Genomic DNA, 18,432 nt, shown 5'->3' on the forward strand with positions numbered 1-18,432 from the left:
AAACATGGGACAACTGCAGGAGAAAGAGACACTGAGAATTTTGACGACAGTTGTCCTGTCCATCCAAAACTTGGACCATGGGGACCTAAGGAGACATTTGTTATTCTATTGATGTGTGCATTTTCTTATTATCATATTCCTAAAACATGACCCTCTTCTGCAGGACCACATTTTGGTGGGACAGTGATTTATGGACAGGATTCAGCAATTCAGGCGTGGCACAACTATTGGTTTAAGTACTGCTACAAGGTTGCAGGGCTGCGCAAAATCACGTGTATATATATACGTGATTTTGTATCTACAGGTAAAGGGTGCTCCGCCCTACCCGCGCCACCATTTGCGGCTACAGCTGTTGATCACCTGGTCCCGGCAGGAGATTCCCCGCCGGCACCCAGCGATGGCCGAGGAACACTGACAGGGAAGAGGTTTGTGTGTAAACAATACAAATCTCTTCCTTGTGAGCATCAGCATGCTGCTTTTGTATTGCTCTGCATAACAGCAATACAAAGCAGCATGCTTACATAGTAAAGCACACACAGCACACTGTAGAACACACAGAGCACACAGTTAACCCTTTGATTGCCCCAGCTGTTAACCCCTTCCTGCCCAGTGTCATTAGTATAGTGTCAGTACTTTTTATTAGCACTGATCACTGTATTAGTGTCACTGGAGATGTCAGTGGCAGTCAGTCACCCCCCCCCCCCCCCCCAGTGTCAGAATGCCTGCCACAGTCCCGCTACAAGTTGCTGATCTCTGACATTACTAGTATTAAAAAAAAAACAGTATATATACCGCCATTTGTAGACGCTATAACTTTCACGTAAACCAATTAATTTACACATATTGGGATTTTTTTACCAAAGACATGTAGCAGTATACACTTTGGACTAAATTTATGATGAAATTTGATTTTTTAAAATGTTTTAACTGGATATGTTTTATAAACGGTCAAAAATCTATATATAAAATGCAGAGGCGATCAAATACCACCAAAAGAAAGCTCTAGTGGTGGGAAAAAAAGGACATGCATTTCATTTGGGTGCAGAGTTGCATGACAGCGCAATTGTCAGTTAAAGTAACGCAGTGCCATATCGCGAAAAATGGCCATGAAGGGGGGTAAATCTTCTGGAGGGCAAGTGGTTAAATATACTGTACATGGTTAGTAATAAAAAACGTGTTTTTGCAGATTAGAGATGACAAAAAAGCAGGTTCTATAGTCTACCGATCTCCCTAGATGCTCTACCTTCTCTCCCCCCATTTGGAACAGATCAGAACAGTTTGGGATCACAATGAAGGAGAATATCTGTACCTGGGTAGGACACCCATTAAGGCTGATTTCACACTGATCCACCGCAAAAACACATAGGTGTTTTTACCGCGCTTTTGCCACGCTTTCTGAGCGTTTTTAAAGGACACATGACTTAAAAACTGCACCAAAACGCTTCTCAGAGGCATTTTCCATTGATTTCAATGGGAATAGGCATTTTAGGGCATTTTTTTAACTCTCCAAACATTCCCCAAAGATGCTGCAAGCAGGCGTTTTTACACTGCACCGCAAGCGCAACGCCTCAGTGTGAAAACATACATAAATATACATTCACATACATAGGGTAGCGTTTTTCTTGATCTTCTTAGGTGCTTTTTTTAATCCAAAAATGCTTCAAAAACTCCTCAGTGTGAAAGTAGCCTAAGCGAATCTGTTGCTTCACCCTGCGTAGGCAAAGCTCATGTTTCATGTAAAAGTTTTAGATTTTAAAGTAACCTTTCATATTTTCTTTTAAAAAAGTTAGTATAAAAAAGCTTTTCTAGGAGACTTGCAGGATGGACAGAGCAGATGTGTACACCTTTCATATGACATTTTCTTCCTTTATCTTTTCTTCTTTCTTTCTTCTTTCTTCTCTCCTGTTCCCTCTCTTACCGTGTATAATTGTGAATAATTGGGTTAGCTATTATGAAACATGTCTTTATTGTTCATACATACTGAACTTATGTTAGGGAGTTACATTTCTGTTTAATAAGAGATTTCATTTCATTTCATTTCTTTTTGTTGTGTGTATGGACTAACTATATTGTGAACCCACTAGAAATGTATGGCATCTATTGATTGCAAATACCGTAAACATTAATAAAACTATTGGAAAAGAAAGAGTTAGTATAATTGAAATATGGATGAATAGTAGACCACACCCAAGTGTCCGCATATACCTCACACTGCAGTTTTAATTGTCCTTAATTGGTCCCATAGACCTCAGAGCTCTGTTTCCAAAAGCTGAGGACCAGCCCGTTCTCTCCCTCTCCTAATGGATGCTTGCTCAAAAATCAGTAGTTCAGGAGGGGGCAGTCCAGCCCTCAACTCTATGAATCAAAGTTTGCCATATAAATTGCCATATAAGAGCACTCAAGCTTTCATGAGTCCCAGGGCTTTTAAAAGATTTAAATGTATGTGAAGTCATCTAAGGGTGTCTACTATTCAACTACATTTTAAAGCTGAACTAAACCCAAAAGCAAACATGTATTATATTGCAGCTTACCAATTCTTAGATGTAATGGCTGTTTTATTTTTGTCTTTAGGCTTTCTTTTATTATTCCCTGGAGATCCAGTGAGTACGTCTGTTGTTTTTATGCAGAGCAAGCTGTCCCACAGATGTAGCATTTAGACGTTTGAGACAAACCAATTTCCACTGACAGGGGTGCTTACAAGTATCATCTTTTATTGATGTATGTAAAACCTTTATCCCAAAAGAAAAAATAAAATAAAATTGTGTTGTAACTGTTTAAAATGTGTTAACTGGAGTTTGGCTTCGGTTTGTTTACTGTAGTTAAATGTGCTAGTACATCTAACACTATCCTGGACTATCATCACTGCTGTCCAAAGGTGTTTCTGTGCTCCTTCATCCAGAGTGTAGGCACTGCATTACAGGAGGTGTATTACTACCAGATCGCCAGGTGAAAACAGAGGGAAAAAACCCTAAAATATAAGAAAATAAATGCAGCCACCACATCTAATGATTGGTAAGCTGCAATATGTTTACATTTTTGGGTTTGGGATTAATACCGCTTTAACTTTCATCTTTTCTTCTAAATGTACTTTAAGATGTTGGAAGGTCCTACATTACTGTTCCTTCTACTTTTTTCAGTGAATACAGATTGTGCCATCCTGTGGCCTAACAATGTGGCCAGAAAACACAGCACGTGACATTTCGCTTTCAGTTTCCCAAGAGTTTTTGCTTCTGTGATTTCCACAACCTTGACAGATAAGTCATTTTAAAAAACAGCATGCTTGACAGTAGCAAATAACAAGTATTCTTCAAAGGTAACCTAAGGCTACAACACTGTCACAAAATGAGTATTTTACACATATTACTGGGAAAATGACAGTTATACGTTGTACTAAAGCAGAAGAGCCCAGTGCCAAATGCCAGCACAAATATATCTATTCGAAAAAAATGACAGAACTGAAATTAAATAGAGTTTAATAAAAAGATAAGGCAGTGGTGGCAGTTTCTGTGATGAAAACCAACAATAGTAGTAGTTTTGGCATTTTTATGTACAATGAACAATGTGAGACAGACGTATGAATAGACCTTGCTACAAAATGGTGGTGGAAACAACAGTTTCGGGAGATATTTGATGTCAGAGCAGTCCTGCCAATGAAATGGTTACCATTTAAAACACATGTCAAACGCAGCTCTGTGTACTGTATGTTGGGCTCATATAAGACTTAACTCTATCATTTATAAGGGTCAGTAAGTATTATGTATAAAAAAAAGTTCTGAAGGAACTATGTTCATATTGGTCATCAGATTCATATTTTGATTTTTAAACCAACTTCAGAAAGTGATGGCTGGAAGCAAATTTTTGCTACTAGACACAAGAACAACTTTTTCAAAAAACATTTCATGCAAGGATGTGGTGTAAACTACAATAGATGATAAGAATGAGACATCCATATATATCAATAGACCTTTCTACAGAATGGTGGTGGAAGCTAAGTTTGCCCAGGGGACATGTTGAAGCAACCTCTCAACAAAATGGTTACCATCAGGGGTGGACTGACCATCTGGAAACTCTGGCACTGCCCGAGGGCCTGGGGTCAGTAGGGGGCCCCATGAGATGCCACTGGTACCTTTTTTAATAGGCTTTTTTGAGTTTTGGCAAGGACATAGGGGCCCCATGATCCCCTATTGCCCGGGGGCCCCATGAGTTGTCAGTCCGCCCCTGGTTACCATTTAGCACACATGTCAAATTCAGCTCTGTGTACTGTATGTTGGGCTCATATAAGGCTCAATACTACAATTAATAAGGGTCAGTGAGTCTGATGTATATAAAAAGTTCTAAAGGAACTATGTTCTTATTGGTCATTGGATTCATATTTGGATTTTTAAACCAACTCCAGGAAATGATAGCTGGAAGCCAGTGTTGTGTTTCAATACAAAAATACATTATGTGCTAAAGGGTATATGTGCCAGGCATATAGGAGTTCTATACTAATCATGTCATCTGGTAAGTGAGTGAGTGTCTATGCTTGGGGGGGGGGGGGGGGATTTCTGTACTTAGCGTTTGTACTGGGGGGAATGGTCTTTGTTTGGGGAGTTGTTCTGTGCTGGGGGTTGATCTGTTCTAAGGTTCTGTGCTTGTGGGGGGATTGGTATGTACTAAGCGATCCGTGCTAGGAGGGGGCCATCTGTACTAAGAAATTTGTGCTGGGGGAAGGGTGCCTGTACTGAGGAGTCTGTGCTGGGGGGGGTCTGTCTGTGAGGGGTCTGACTGCACTGAGGATTTTGTTCTGCAGGGAGAGGGGTTCCATCTGAGTTGAGGGGTCTGTGCTGGGGGGGGGGTTTGATCTGTGTTGAGGTTGGATGGTCTCTGTTGGAGGGGATGGGAGGGGGGAGTCTGTTAAAGCAGTTTGTACTGGGGGGATCTGTCTGTAATGAGGGTTATATATGGGGGGGTTGTGCTGGGAGGGGTTTGTGTTGGGTAGTTGGGAGATATGTATGGTGGGGTTTATGGGGTTGAGGGGTAATTTGTACTGGAAAGAAGGGGCATGTGTGTTATGCAATCCTGACCCCTGCACTACAGACATATAGAGCTCATTTAGACGGTCATTGACACCTGTCCTCTTTGCTGAGCCACTTTTTGCTGTGTCTGCATCCAGTTCAGAGTGCAGGTGGCCTAAGGAAGTGGATGCAGATGCATGAACAAAGACACATGTCCAAGTTTGACATGCGGGCAGAAACAGGTGTGTGGATTCAAATTCAGTGTCTTTGTCCGGATCCATGCATTGGCCGATAGCAGATAGAAACTGATTGTGTACTCTAAGGCTGGCCATAGATAATTAGTTTTCTTTTGATCAGCCAACAGATTTCCCATCCACACAAGTAAGGTGGATGGAGAAATCCTCCAGGCTGTGCAACAGTGGGACTCCATAGATGTCATAATACACTTTCTGAACGAATGACCTCCCATGTTCACAATGCAGCAGAGCAGCCACTCAGCATATTATGCAGGAGCTAGCGTCAATAACTATAGTAGCTGTACCTATTTCAGTGATTTCCAGCTTCCATGGGGATCCCACATGTATGGAACAAACATACAGTCCTTCCACTGGTCCAAGCTTGACCAACATACAGTTGTGTTCAAAATAATAGCATTCAGACATCACTAACCTGATCAATCACTGTTTTTGGTAGAAATGATATTTCTACATGGCAAAATAATTTACTAGCAGGTGTAGTAGAGTAATAGAAATCCAACAGACCCAACAGTCATGACATGCATGCTGCTGATTCTCTGTCATTGAATCACTAATTGAAAGGGGCATGTTCAAAATAATAGCAGTGTGGAGTTCTATTAGTGAGGCCATTCATTCTTTGAAAAACAGGTGGCAATTATTTCCCTTATTTAAGGAAGGAAGGCAGCAAATGTTGTACATGCTGGTTACAGTGCATTTCTCTCTGAAATTCTGAGGAAAATGGGTCGTTCCAGACATGTGAAGACAGTGAAGCATGGTTGCACAAGCATCATGATATGGGGATGTTTCTCATACTACAGTGTTGGGCCTATTTATTGCATACCAGGGATCATGGTCATTTTGAATACATCAGAATACTTGAAGAGGTCATGCTGCCTTATGCTGAAGAGGAAATGCCCTTGAAATGGGTGTTCCAACAAGACAACGACCCCAAACACACCAGTAAACGTGCAACATCTTGGTTCCAGACCAACAAGATTGATGTTATGGAGTGGCCAGCCCAATCCCCGAATCTTAATCCAATAGAAAACTTGTGGGGTGACATCAAAAATGCAGTTTCTGAGGCAAAACCAAGAAATAGAGAAGAACTGTGGAATGTAGTCTAATCATCCTGGGCTGGAATACCTGTTCACAGGTGCCAGAAGTTGGTTGACTCCATGCAACACAGATGTACAGCAGTTCTCAGAAACAGTGGTTATACACACTGCTATTATTTTGAACACAAGTGTAACTATGTAGAAATTTCCATATCTAAACTTCAGCTTTAAACCTCAATAAAGGGCCATGGTCAAAACACATTATGGCTGATTTTTTTTTATTTTTCTTTGGACGACAGTTTGCGCGTACAATCTTATGTAAAACGTACATCAAGTTTGGGAAAAACAAGACTGGTAACTAAGACTAGTTTCTCCAGCACACTAAAAATGCCTCCGATTTATTCACTCTGAGCAAAACAGAAATGTAGTTGTTGCCTTTACCAACTACTGTTCCCACTTTTTCTCTCAAGGAGTGAAAGAAAAAGTCTAAACAGCTACAGATGACAGCTCCTCATTTCTTTCTGTTATCTTTGCCCTAATTTTAGTAAACTGGCCCCAAGGATGAAAAATTGACGACTAGAGCATCCTTTTTCCAGTCACAGCACCCTTAAAAGTATTTTATATCTTGAGGCACCTCTAAGGTTTGGTTCGCATTAATGAATGTTGGGGAACATGCAAAATATTGCGTGTGTTCACGACACGCAGAAAAATCTACTGCTCTTTAGCAGGCATGCAGGGGTGCCATTAATTCTTAATGGTACCTCATGCATTTGCAAATGTGGTGCGACCAGAAAAAGGATCGGGGATTTCTTTCCCTCACAAATGTAAACCAAGGGCTCATTCACATGAGTGAGTTTGGGGGATGGTAAAATAACATGATTGCACTGCATATTTACTATCTACCAACTGCTTCCTCCTTTAGCTGCAGATGTAGCACTCAGGGTCGTACACATCCTATGGTTGGGCAGGTAGTATACCCACAAGTGAATGGGCATGTGTTGCATTTAGGGGTTAAAACAGGCAGTGATAGGTGACGTATTGCCTCTTCACAACCTGTAAAATTGCTCTGAAATGCAATCTGAGCATGGATTGCTTTTCATAGGAGTTATAGTCTTTGACATTATTGTGAAAAATCCCTGATTGTACAGAATTAGGGGTCAGAAATAAGGGCCAGTTCACACTGAATTGCATAGGAACACTAAGTGCATTTTTGTGTGATACACAGCTCTGCACTGTGCAATTTCAGCCCATTCATTTTGAATGGGCTGAAATTACACCACACCAAAAGTAGTGCATGCACTACTCTTGGTAATTCACCACAACCCCATCGTGGAATTACAACCCCATCGCATGGTACTTATGTACCATATGATCTGGTGCAGGCAAATGCACTGCATTTGCAATCTGCATTTGGGGTGTCATTTTGAATGAGGTGTAGGATATAGCACCAGATTCTGGTGTAAACTGGGAACTGTCCGAAAAAGTAATGTACATTCATACACACACCCATATAAACGTACACACTCACATACATATACATATATACCAGTGGTGCACCGGGAAATGGCATAGAGATGAGTGGAGGCCATCTTTCCTTTACTAATCTCTATGTCCAGCACCGGGATCGTACGATGGTTTCTCAGGTAAGGCTGAGAACTACCGAGTGATGGCTGGTGGCGGCAGAAGTGGGTGGGCAACGTCGAGCGGCGGTGGGCGGGGAGGGACAGCAGCGATGAGGGGGAGGGGTTTTTCGGCACCTGTAGCTGTGCTTTTTTTTTTTCATATCGGCTGACAGCCAATGGCGTGTTTTTGGCAGAAATGTTTCAGCCACTGAAATTTCGGTGCACCCCTAATATATACACGCACATACATATACATAAATACATATCCACAAAAAGAGGAGCTCAGTCTGATGTGAATTCCCCTCTCATACAGGACGCCACGGCACCCCAGTTGAAAAAGACTTGACTAGAGCATTGTATATTTGAAGCAGAATTTAAACCCTGTAGCAAGCATATGGCGGCGCTCAAGGCTGGACAGGACACAATCATTCTACCGGCAAGGAAGAGGGGAGCAGCATCCAAGTTATACCAGAAACTAGGCAGTGTGCAGAAAGAGAGAGGATGGACGTCACTCATACCCGTCCCAAGGAGTCCTGTGAAGACACTGTGGTACATATGGTCTCAGCCGTCACTCCGGCCATGCCCTCTGATGCCCTCAGCCAACCCTTTGGCCCTCTGGCATGTTTCGCCCTGCCCATAGGGAGCTTGGTCACAGAGGATACCAAGCCCCCTATTGGCGGGGTGGAATATGTCAGAGGGCGTGGCCGGAGTGACGGCTGAGGCCATTCACACCGCATTGTCTTCACAGTACTCCTCAGGACAGGTATGAGTAGCGTCCATCCTCTCTCTATAGAAACTAAACCCTCCAATCCCTTTCAGCCAGGCTGCCATTTTAGCCATTGTTTGATCTCCAGTTGCCATGAAGCAGTCAATGATCAGTTATGATACCAATGATTTGATGGCTTGACAGTTCAATTGAGAGCACAAGCAACTGCCACAGTTAGGCAAGTTTCACATAGGGCGGAATCCACTTTCCTCAGTGGGGGATATGTCTGCTGATCCCCCCTGAGAACAGCAGAACGGGTGGATGACAGGTCTGTGTGTGCTCAGTTTATGCAAAGCAGACACAGACATAGCCCGCTCTGCTCTCTTAGCGGCCAGGTGGAAACAGACCGGCTGTCCATTTACACCTGGCTACCCTCCAATCTGATCCACTAGACAGAAGGGGGATAAATCCCCTTACATTTCTTTTTAGCAGATCAGATTGGAGGTAGGTGGGTGTAAATAGACACAAGTCTGTTTACACCCACCAGTCCATAAACATACATAGACCTTCTGATTAGGTCTGCCTGAAAAACTGACAGGCTGACCTGATTGGATCTCCAATGTGAAAGGGGCCTTATCAGTCATGGCATACCCTGAATGAAACTGTTTTGGGAAACAGTCCAAGTAATGGGTCTAGTTCCACTTTAAAATGGAAGTAATACCCCCTATCCTTGTCAGCCAAGGAAACTACCAGCTTAGTCTCTGTTAGATCTGGAACTGCCATGATGCTGCACATGTGATCAGTTATGACAGCAGCCATTTGATGGTTTGACAGTTTGGTTAAGAGCACAAGCAAATGTGACAGTTAGCATTCCCAGCATGTCCAGAAATGTAACCGTTTTTTGCAACTGTTAAATTGATGGCTTTAGTTCCATTTTAAGGTGTTGCCTATTCAACCAGTCAGGGTTTATGACTCCTTTTCCCAGTGCAATTTGGAAAATATTTCAGACATCATCAATAGTCTTTCTAGTTTATAATGTTTGTTCAGTTGAATACCATGCTGGTAGGAGAGATGGTAAATAATACAAAGCTTCTGTGACATGTAATTCTTGTTGGATAATAAACCATCCACTTGAACCTCATCTGCATACCAGAAATCCCATCCAATCTGTAAACAATCTTCCCACAAACTCCAGCGCCATCAGAGCTACATGACCACCACAGGATGTCAGTGTTGTAGAAATCAATGAACTACCAAATCTTCATTCTCTGGATGGCAGTAATGGAGGAAGCAGAGCGCTTAGAGCAGGCTACATCAAAATCACATACAATCTCAGCATTCACCAAAAGGAAACACAAAATCATGATCTGCAAGGTTAATGCAATACAATGTAATCAATTTCATCCAATCAATATATAAACATTCAAAAAAGAGTGTCAAATGGAAATATAAAAACATAACAGATCGTGTTGTTTTGATGGATTGCATGACAATACCAGGCAGTGCTTATAAATAAACAGAACACCCAGTGGATCAAAAAGGCAACAAAAAAAAAAATCTACATACATTTATTTTAAATACATCAAAACTGACTTTTAATTGTATTCTTGCAGCATAGTGCATGAGAGTGTTGAGTGATTAAAATCCCCCCCTCCCTAGAATGTTTTAAATTAAAATGCATTAATCACTTGCGGCTTGCTGATCGTGTTTGGCAAATAGAAAAATGATGATAATCATAACTCTGCCTTAACCATCGACAGAAAAAATAAAGCCATAATATAAATAGATGAACCCTGCATCGGTACCTGCTGGAAGCAGGTTACCATTAGCAATACTCCCTTTAACTTCAAGCACAAAGACCCAGAAAAAACAAGTCAGCAGAAAAAAAAAAACAGGATTCATTTAGCGTAAGTAGGTCAGGTCTAATGAGAGAGTGCAACAACATAGATGAAAGATGTAGCAAATAAAGAACGACTGACCAGTTTGCATAATGCCCCAACACGCTACATCAGCCAGGAAAATCAAATGATTTCAATTGAAAATGTTAATTATTATCCAGTATTGCCAGTTCTGCAAAATGCATCTATCTAAATAATAAGATCTGTATTAGTACATCACATAGCATGCAACAAATAAATACATATACAACAATGAAAATAGCATGCTATGGCAGATAAGGCATTCAGCATCTACAGCTTATTATTCCCTATGAGCAATCATATGTAAACAGAAATGGCTATCACAGCACAGTCTTGTTTTAGCAATAGTAGGGGGTAAATTATGTTCACCCTCATGTAAATTTCTGTCCTAATTCTTGTGCTCCATTGACTCAAAGAATTATTGGCTACATTGAGTGCTTTGTGAGATCAGCCACCTCTACATATTGTTGGTGCCTCTGAACCAGTTCACACTCATTTTTCCCAGCTAGGCAAGCGTGAAAAGCTAAAACAAATGAAGATTAGTGAGTGCTGGAGAGATAGGAAAAGGTCCCCAGTCTATGGCACAACACCCATAGCATGTTCTATAGTTGGTCTTCAGTCTATGGCACAGAATCCATGCCATATCATATAGCTGGTTTTCAGTACAGCACCCATGGCATGTTATATTGCTGGTCTTCAGTCTATGGCACAGCACCCATGGCATGTTCTATAGTTGGTCTTCAGACTATGGTCACAGCACCCATGGCATGTTCTACAGTTGGTCTTCAGTCTATGGCACAGAACCCATGGCAAGTCATATAGCAGGTCTTCAGTACAGTACCCATGGCATGTTATATAGCTGGTCTTCAGTCTATGGCACATCACCCATTGTACTCATATCGCAGGTTCCCTCTCTACAGCAGAGCACCCATTACATATTGTTTTGCTGGTCTTCAGTCTCCGGCACAGTATCCATGGAATTATGTGTTGCTAGCCTTCAGTCTACAGCGCAGCATCCATTGCATATTATATACAGTAGCTTGCCTTCAGTCTATGGCACACCACCCTTGTACTTATATTGCAAGTTCACAGTTTTTTGCACAGAACCCATGACATATTATATTGCAGGTCCCCAGTCTATGGCACAGCCCCCATTTCATATTGGATTGCAGGTTCCCAGTCATTAGCACAGAAACCATGAAATATTATATTGCAGGTCACCAGTCTATGGCACAGCACCCAGTGGTTATTGTAAAGCTGATCTCCACTGGAGATCAGCTATACAATATGCAATGGGTGTTGTGCCATAGACTGCAAATTCTCCAATCTATGGCACAGCACCCATTGCCTATTGTAAGGCTGATCCCCAGTCTATGGCACAGCACCCATTGCCTATTGTAATGCTGATCCTCATCCTATAGCAAATCACCCATTGTATTTATATTACAGGTCACAGTTTATAACACAGCACCCATTGCATACTGTATAGATGATCCCCAGTCTATGGCACATTACCCAATGTACTCATTTTGCAGGTCCCTAATCTAAAGGAACAGGACTATGACATGTTGCATTGATGATAACCTGTCTATAGCACAGCACCCATGACATAATGTATGTATCGCTGATTTCCAGCCTTTCTGCACAGCACATGACACATATCTGTGGCACAGCATCCATGACACACTGTGCATATATGGCACAGCACACGATACGCTGTGTATATTTGACACAGCACCCATGATCTACTGTATATCTAAGGCACAGCACCCATGATGTACTGTATATCTAAGGCACAGCACCTGTGATCTATTGTATATCTAAGGCACAGCACCCATACTGTGTATCCATGGTACAGCACACATGACATATTGTATATCTGTGGCACAGCACTCATGACACACTGTGCATATATGGCACAGCACACGACATACTGTGTATATTTCACACAGCACCCATGATCTATTGTATATCTAAGGCACAGCACCCATGACACACTGTGTATGTATGGCACAGCACCCATGACACACTGTGTATGTATGGCACAGCACCCATGCCATGTAATGTGTCTGATGTGTCGCCTGCTTTGTGTTCTGTTGCAGTGACACACGGAGCAGAGTGCTGTCAGTAATGGTATGGAGACGTACCTTTCTGTGTCTGTCCTTCTTCCATGTTCTCTTCCATGTCCTCCCCGGTGGATGTGCTCGGATCTGTGCTGTGTGATGAGGATCGCTGGAGGTGTGGGGGCTCAGTACAGGCTGAGCTGTGTGTAGCTCGCACTCCTCTCTGCTCACAGACAGCCTGTCAACTGCAATCTCATTCAAATGATCAGCAATTCCTCTCCTCCGAGCTTCCCATTGTACACCAGTAGGAGCAGGTAAGGGGTGTCAGGGGTGGGGGGATCAGGGTGACAGCTCCCCTGGACTAAGGTACAGCCTGGGATGGGAAAGGTGGGACTGACGTGTGAGCCTGAAATTAGGAACAGGCTGCAGTGAGAACAGATGAAGGGGCGGATCTCTCCAGGAAAAACACCAACACTACATCCCCCTGATTGCTGCTACTGAGGACAATGTAGTCTGTGGGCACTGTCTGCTGCAGGATCAGACCCCCCCCCCCCCCCACACACACACTACACCCAGTCCATGGGGGGCTCATCTCAGCTCTATTGATTGCCAGCCTATTTATAACCAAGGTGGTCAAATGTATTGATACAGGTTCAGCCTGCCTCTGATGTCACCATGGAAGGTGATCATTCATATCTCTCTCTCTATATATATATATATATATATATATATATATATATATATATATTCATACGTACACACACTGCCTGTGATGTCACCATGAAAGGATATCATATCTATCTATATATATTCATATGCACATATACTGCCTGTGATGTCACCATGAAAGGTGATCATATCTATCTATATTCATATGCACATACACTGCCTGTGATGTCACCATGAAAGGATATCATATCTATCTATATATATTCATATGCACATACACTGCCTGTGATGTCACCATGAAAGGTGATCATATCTATCTATATTCATATGCACATACACTGCCTGTGATGTCACCATGAAAGGATATCATATCTATCTATATATATTCATATGCACATACACTGCCTGTGATGTCACCATGAAAGGTGATCATATCTATCTATATTCATATGCACATACACTGCCTGTGATGTCACCATGAAAGGTGATCATATCCATCCTATCTATCTATCTATCCATCTATCTATCTATCTATCTATCTATCTATCTATCTATCTATCTATCTATCTATCTATCTATTCATATGCACATACACTGCCTGTGATGTCACCATGAAAGGTAAATATATATATATATATATATTTTTTTTTTTTTTCATATGCCTATAATGTCACCATGAGAGGTGATCATATAGATAGAGAGAGAGTATATACAGTATATATACATACAAAACAACACTTGTACACTGCCTGCGATGTCACCATGAGAGGTGCACTAGAACACTTGTACACAGTGCTTGTGATGTCTATATGAGCAGTAATCATATTATATATATATATATATATACACACACACACACAAATAATTATTGTATACAGTGCCTGTGATGTGATATCACTGTGAGAGGGCATTAATCTATAATATATATATATATATATATATATATATATGTGTGTTGCCTGTGATGTAACGTCACCCTGACAGGAGATCATACACATCACATAGACATTGGAACACCAGCACCCAGTGTTGCAGGGTACAGTGGCAATGGAAGGCTGTTCTGCTTTGTCTCCATTCTGCTACAGTGTACAGAAGTGTCATTTTTGGGGAGATTTCGGAAGGCTGATTTGAAAAGCAAATTCCAATGTGCAGCTCCTGTGTGTGAGTGACAGCTCGCTCTCTGTCAGATCTCCAGCTAGAACAGTGTCATTCTGTGTCTGCTTGTCTCCAGCACACACACAGCCCCCCCTCCCCATGCACAGTGTTCACAGCACTGGAAAAATTTGGGGGAAAAAAGGAAAATCATGTTTTAATTCCAAGACAATAGGAGCTCATTTGACTGCGGCCAAATCCACAGCGATCTTCCTTCTTCACCCTAGAAACACAAAGCTACAGAAGATGGCAAGCTTTTCAAACGCATTCATTTTCAGGAATCCATTTACATAGTGGCAGCAACTACAAAGATGTCATTAAAAACTGGGTAGCTTTTCCAGACAGCTGTTATTTTTTTTTTCTCAAGCAGCCATAGTCCATTTGGTTTTTATTGTCACCATCCAAAATATTTAATGGGAAGTATGTTACATTTTTATAGAGTGAACATCGCCATGTGCTCAGCAGGATTTTAAATGACTTCTCTGGATTCAGTTTGCTATGCATTTTGTACTCCGTAGTTATTAAAGCGAACCTGTCATCGGGATAAAAAAAAAAAAAAATTCAAACACAGCCACCTTGTAAAAGATGTTGAATAATTACCTGTCCAGGGGGTGGAGAGTCTTTGTTATCTTGCAGAGCCACAGGTGTCACTGCTATCTGACACTTCCTGGACTGTCAGTGGGTGCCTGCTATATACTATGGTAACAGGCGGGTGAAGTCGCAGCATGTAGCAGTGAGCAAAAAGTGGGCTCCCACCTGGAAAGTACAGTAAGTATTCAATATCTTTTACAGGGTGAATCTGTTTGAACTTTCATCCCAGCAACAGGGTTGCTTTAAAAGTGTTACTAAACCTAGGATGCTGCATTAACTATATCTGGTCTCCCACCATACACAGAACATGGAAATGCAATTATTTTAGTAAATATAAACTGCTAAATACCTTTTCTCATCAGCAGTTAGAGCAATCTTGTGACTTCTATCAGTGTCCAGCTGAGCACTGGTTAAAGCTTGTAGGAGGAGTTTTCATTCTGCTCTGACTGTCCTATGAAGCTGCATGACCCATGTTCTCTGTCTGGACAGTGCTGATTGGCCCTGTGCTGATCACATGCACCCCTCCAAAGAAAAAAAAACTCTCTAGCAATACACTCCAAATTGAGAATGTACAGAGTGACTCCTAGAGTGCTGTATTATAAGCAGATGGTTTGGGGACAGTAGGAGAAGGGGAGGATCAGAGAAGACAGGATCAAACAGCTTTTTTCCACAATGCGGAGGATTAACCCTTTAGGTTCCACAGTGAGTATAACAAGCATGCTTTACTGCATATACTGACTGATTTTACAGTTGTGGGTTTAGTAACACTTCAAAGTTGCATTTTAGCAAAAATTGTTACTGGAAAAGCAACAGGTTCTTGTCAATTAAAGGCATAGTTCACCTTTACCAAAAACCTACCTCTGCAGATGCAGGTAAGGGTCACTGTAGATAAAAACAAACTGTACAGCTGTGACCAAAGTTGAATGATGCCCTTGCTATAGGTGTAGGCTATTTATGCACAGTAATTCACAGAAGTGAGTACACCCCTCACATTTTTGTAAATATTTTATTCTATCTTTTCATGTGACAACACTGAAGAAATGACACTTTGCTACAATGTAAAGTAGTGAGTGTACAGCTTGTATAACAGTGTAAATTTTGCTGTTGACCCAAAATAACTCAACACACAGCCATTAATGTGTAAACTGCTGGCAACAAACGTGAGTACACCCTTAAGTGAAAATGTCCAAATTGGGCCCAATTAGCCATTTTCCCTCCCCGGTGTCATGTGACTCATTAGTATTACAAGGTCTCAGGTGTGCATGAGGAGCAGGTGTGTTAAATTTGGTGTTATCACTCTCACTCTCTTATACTGGTTACTGGAAGTTCAACATGGCACCTCATGGCAAAGAACTCTCTGAGGATCAGAAAAAAAGAATAGTTGCTCTACATAAAGATGGCCTAGGCTATAAAAAGATTGCCAAGACCCTGAAACTGAGCTGCAGCACAGTGGTCAAGACCATACAGCGGTTTAACAGGACAGGGTCTACCCAGAACAGGCCTCACCATGGTCGACCAAAGAAGTTGCGTGCACGTGCTCAGCGTCATATCCAGAGGTTGTCTTTGGGAAATAAATGTATGATTGCTGCAGAGGCTGAAGGGGTGGGGGGGTCTGCCTGTCAGTGCTCAGACCATACGCCGCACACTGCATCAAATTGGTCTGCATGGCTGATGTCCCAGAAGGAATCCTCTTCTAAAGATGGTGCACAAGAAAGCCTGCAAACAGTTTGCTGAAAACAAGCAGACTAAGGACATTGATTACTGGAACCATGTCCAGTGGTCTGATTAAACCAAGATACACTTATTTGTTTCAGATGGTGTCAAGCATGTGTGGCGGCAACCAGGTGAGGCGTACAAAGACTAGTGTGTCTTGTCTACAGTCAAGCATGGTGGTGGGAGTGTCATGGTCTGGGGCTGCATGAGTGCTGCCGGCACTGGGGAGCTACAGTTCATTGAGGGCAGTAATCCAACATGATAACATTCCCAAACACACCTCCAAGACAACCACTGCCTTGCTAAAGAAGCTGAGGGTAAAGGTGATGGACTGGCCAAGCATGTCTCCAGACCTTAACCCTATTGAGCATCTGTGGGACATCCTCAAGTGGAAGGTGGAGGAGCGCAAGGTCTCTAACATCCACCAGCTCCGTGATGTCATCATGTGGCCACACAAAATATTGACACTTTGAGCCCAATTTGGACAGTTTCACTTAGGGGTGTACTCACTTTTGTTGCCAGCTGTTTAGACATTAATGGCTGTGTTTTGAGTTATTTTGAGGGGACAGCAAATTTACACTGTTATACAAGCTGTACACTCACTACTTTACATTGTAGCAAAGTGTCATTTCTGCAGTGTAGTCACATGAAAAGATAGAATAAAATATAAAATATAATAAAATATTGTACAAAAATGTGGGGGGTGTACTCAGTTATATGAGATACTGTAACTATAACTTGAATATGTTTTGGTAAATACCAGAAAAAACTAAAATTGTGCCTGTATCCAAATATAATCTTTATGGAGCTAACTGTATACTGCCATTTGTAAACGCAATAACTTTCACGTAAATCAATTACATGAATTGGGATTTTTTTTTTTTTCAAAGACAGAGCAGAACACATTTTGGCCTAAATTTATGAGGCAATCTTATTATAGCCTAGGCCATCTTTATGTAGAGCAACAATTATTTTTTTCAGATCTTCAGAGAGTTCTTTGCCATGAGGTGCCATGTTGAACGTCTAGTGACCAGTATGAGAGTGTGAGAGCGATAACACCAAATTTAACACACCTGCTCCCCATTCACACCTGAGACCTGTGATGGGCGTGGTGTCAGACCCCACCCCTTCTCACCAAACTCATGACCGAAGGACTAGCCAATCTAAAACCGCGATGTCACGTGCGTAACAATGCCACACCCAGCTGCACCCTGCACACCGATTTTCCAGCTAATTGGACCACAATCGATGTACTGGCAGCCTGAATGCGATTGTTACTGGGTCAGGTTATTTTAACCCTTCACACTGCCACCACCTCCTTTTTGTACAGAGAAAGAGGAAACTCAGCAATACACTAGGATGATTGGTTAGTCGTCAGTATCCCGCTATCTCCACAGACAGGTAATACAGAAGGTTAAACACTCATAGTAGCGCTCTTCAGTGGCAGGGATTCGTGAGTCACATTAAAGGGCTATAGAAACAGTTCAACACTTTCAGAAAGTAAGATTTATTACTAAAAGGTCAAAAGGGTGCAGTAGAAATATTTACAGAAAGAAGATGTAACATATATATATATATATATATATATATATATATATATATATACAGAGCATAACAGTACAGCAAACAGATAACAGAAAAGAGTTTAAAGGGTTAAAGTACTTGCCAGTCAGCCTGGTTTTAAGCAGCTTCAAGTTTCATGAGCTTAA

At 41.8% G+C, this 18,432-nt stretch overlaps 1 protein-coding gene across 2 annotated transcripts in view; it reads right to left on the reverse strand.

Moving 5' to 3' along the window:
- Positions 1-18,432, reverse strand: part of GPM6A (glycoprotein M6A) — a 335,676-nt gene that overhangs the window by 215,364 nt on the left and 101,880 nt on the right. The window contains exon 1 of one of the 2 annotated variants that reach the window (XM_089684045.1): positions 12,683-13,101. The exons of the other annotated variant lie outside the window; for it this stretch is intronic. Within the exon in view, the coding sequence (XP_089540171.1) occupies positions 12,683-12,719 (37 nt within the window). The 5' untranslated portion in view covers positions 12,720-13,101. Of the gene's footprint in view, positions 1-12,682; positions 13,102-18,432 lie in introns of those variants that run through there. 2 annotated transcript variants of the gene reach the window in all.

This window comes from Staurois parvus, unplaced genomic scaffold, assembly GCF_062004578.1.
Source record: "Staurois parvus isolate SC_StPar_1 unplaced genomic scaffold, SC_StPar_1.0 ptg000334l, whole genome shotgun sequence".
NCBI classification, from domain to species: Eukaryota; Metazoa; Chordata; class Amphibia; order Anura; family Ranidae; genus Staurois; species Staurois parvus.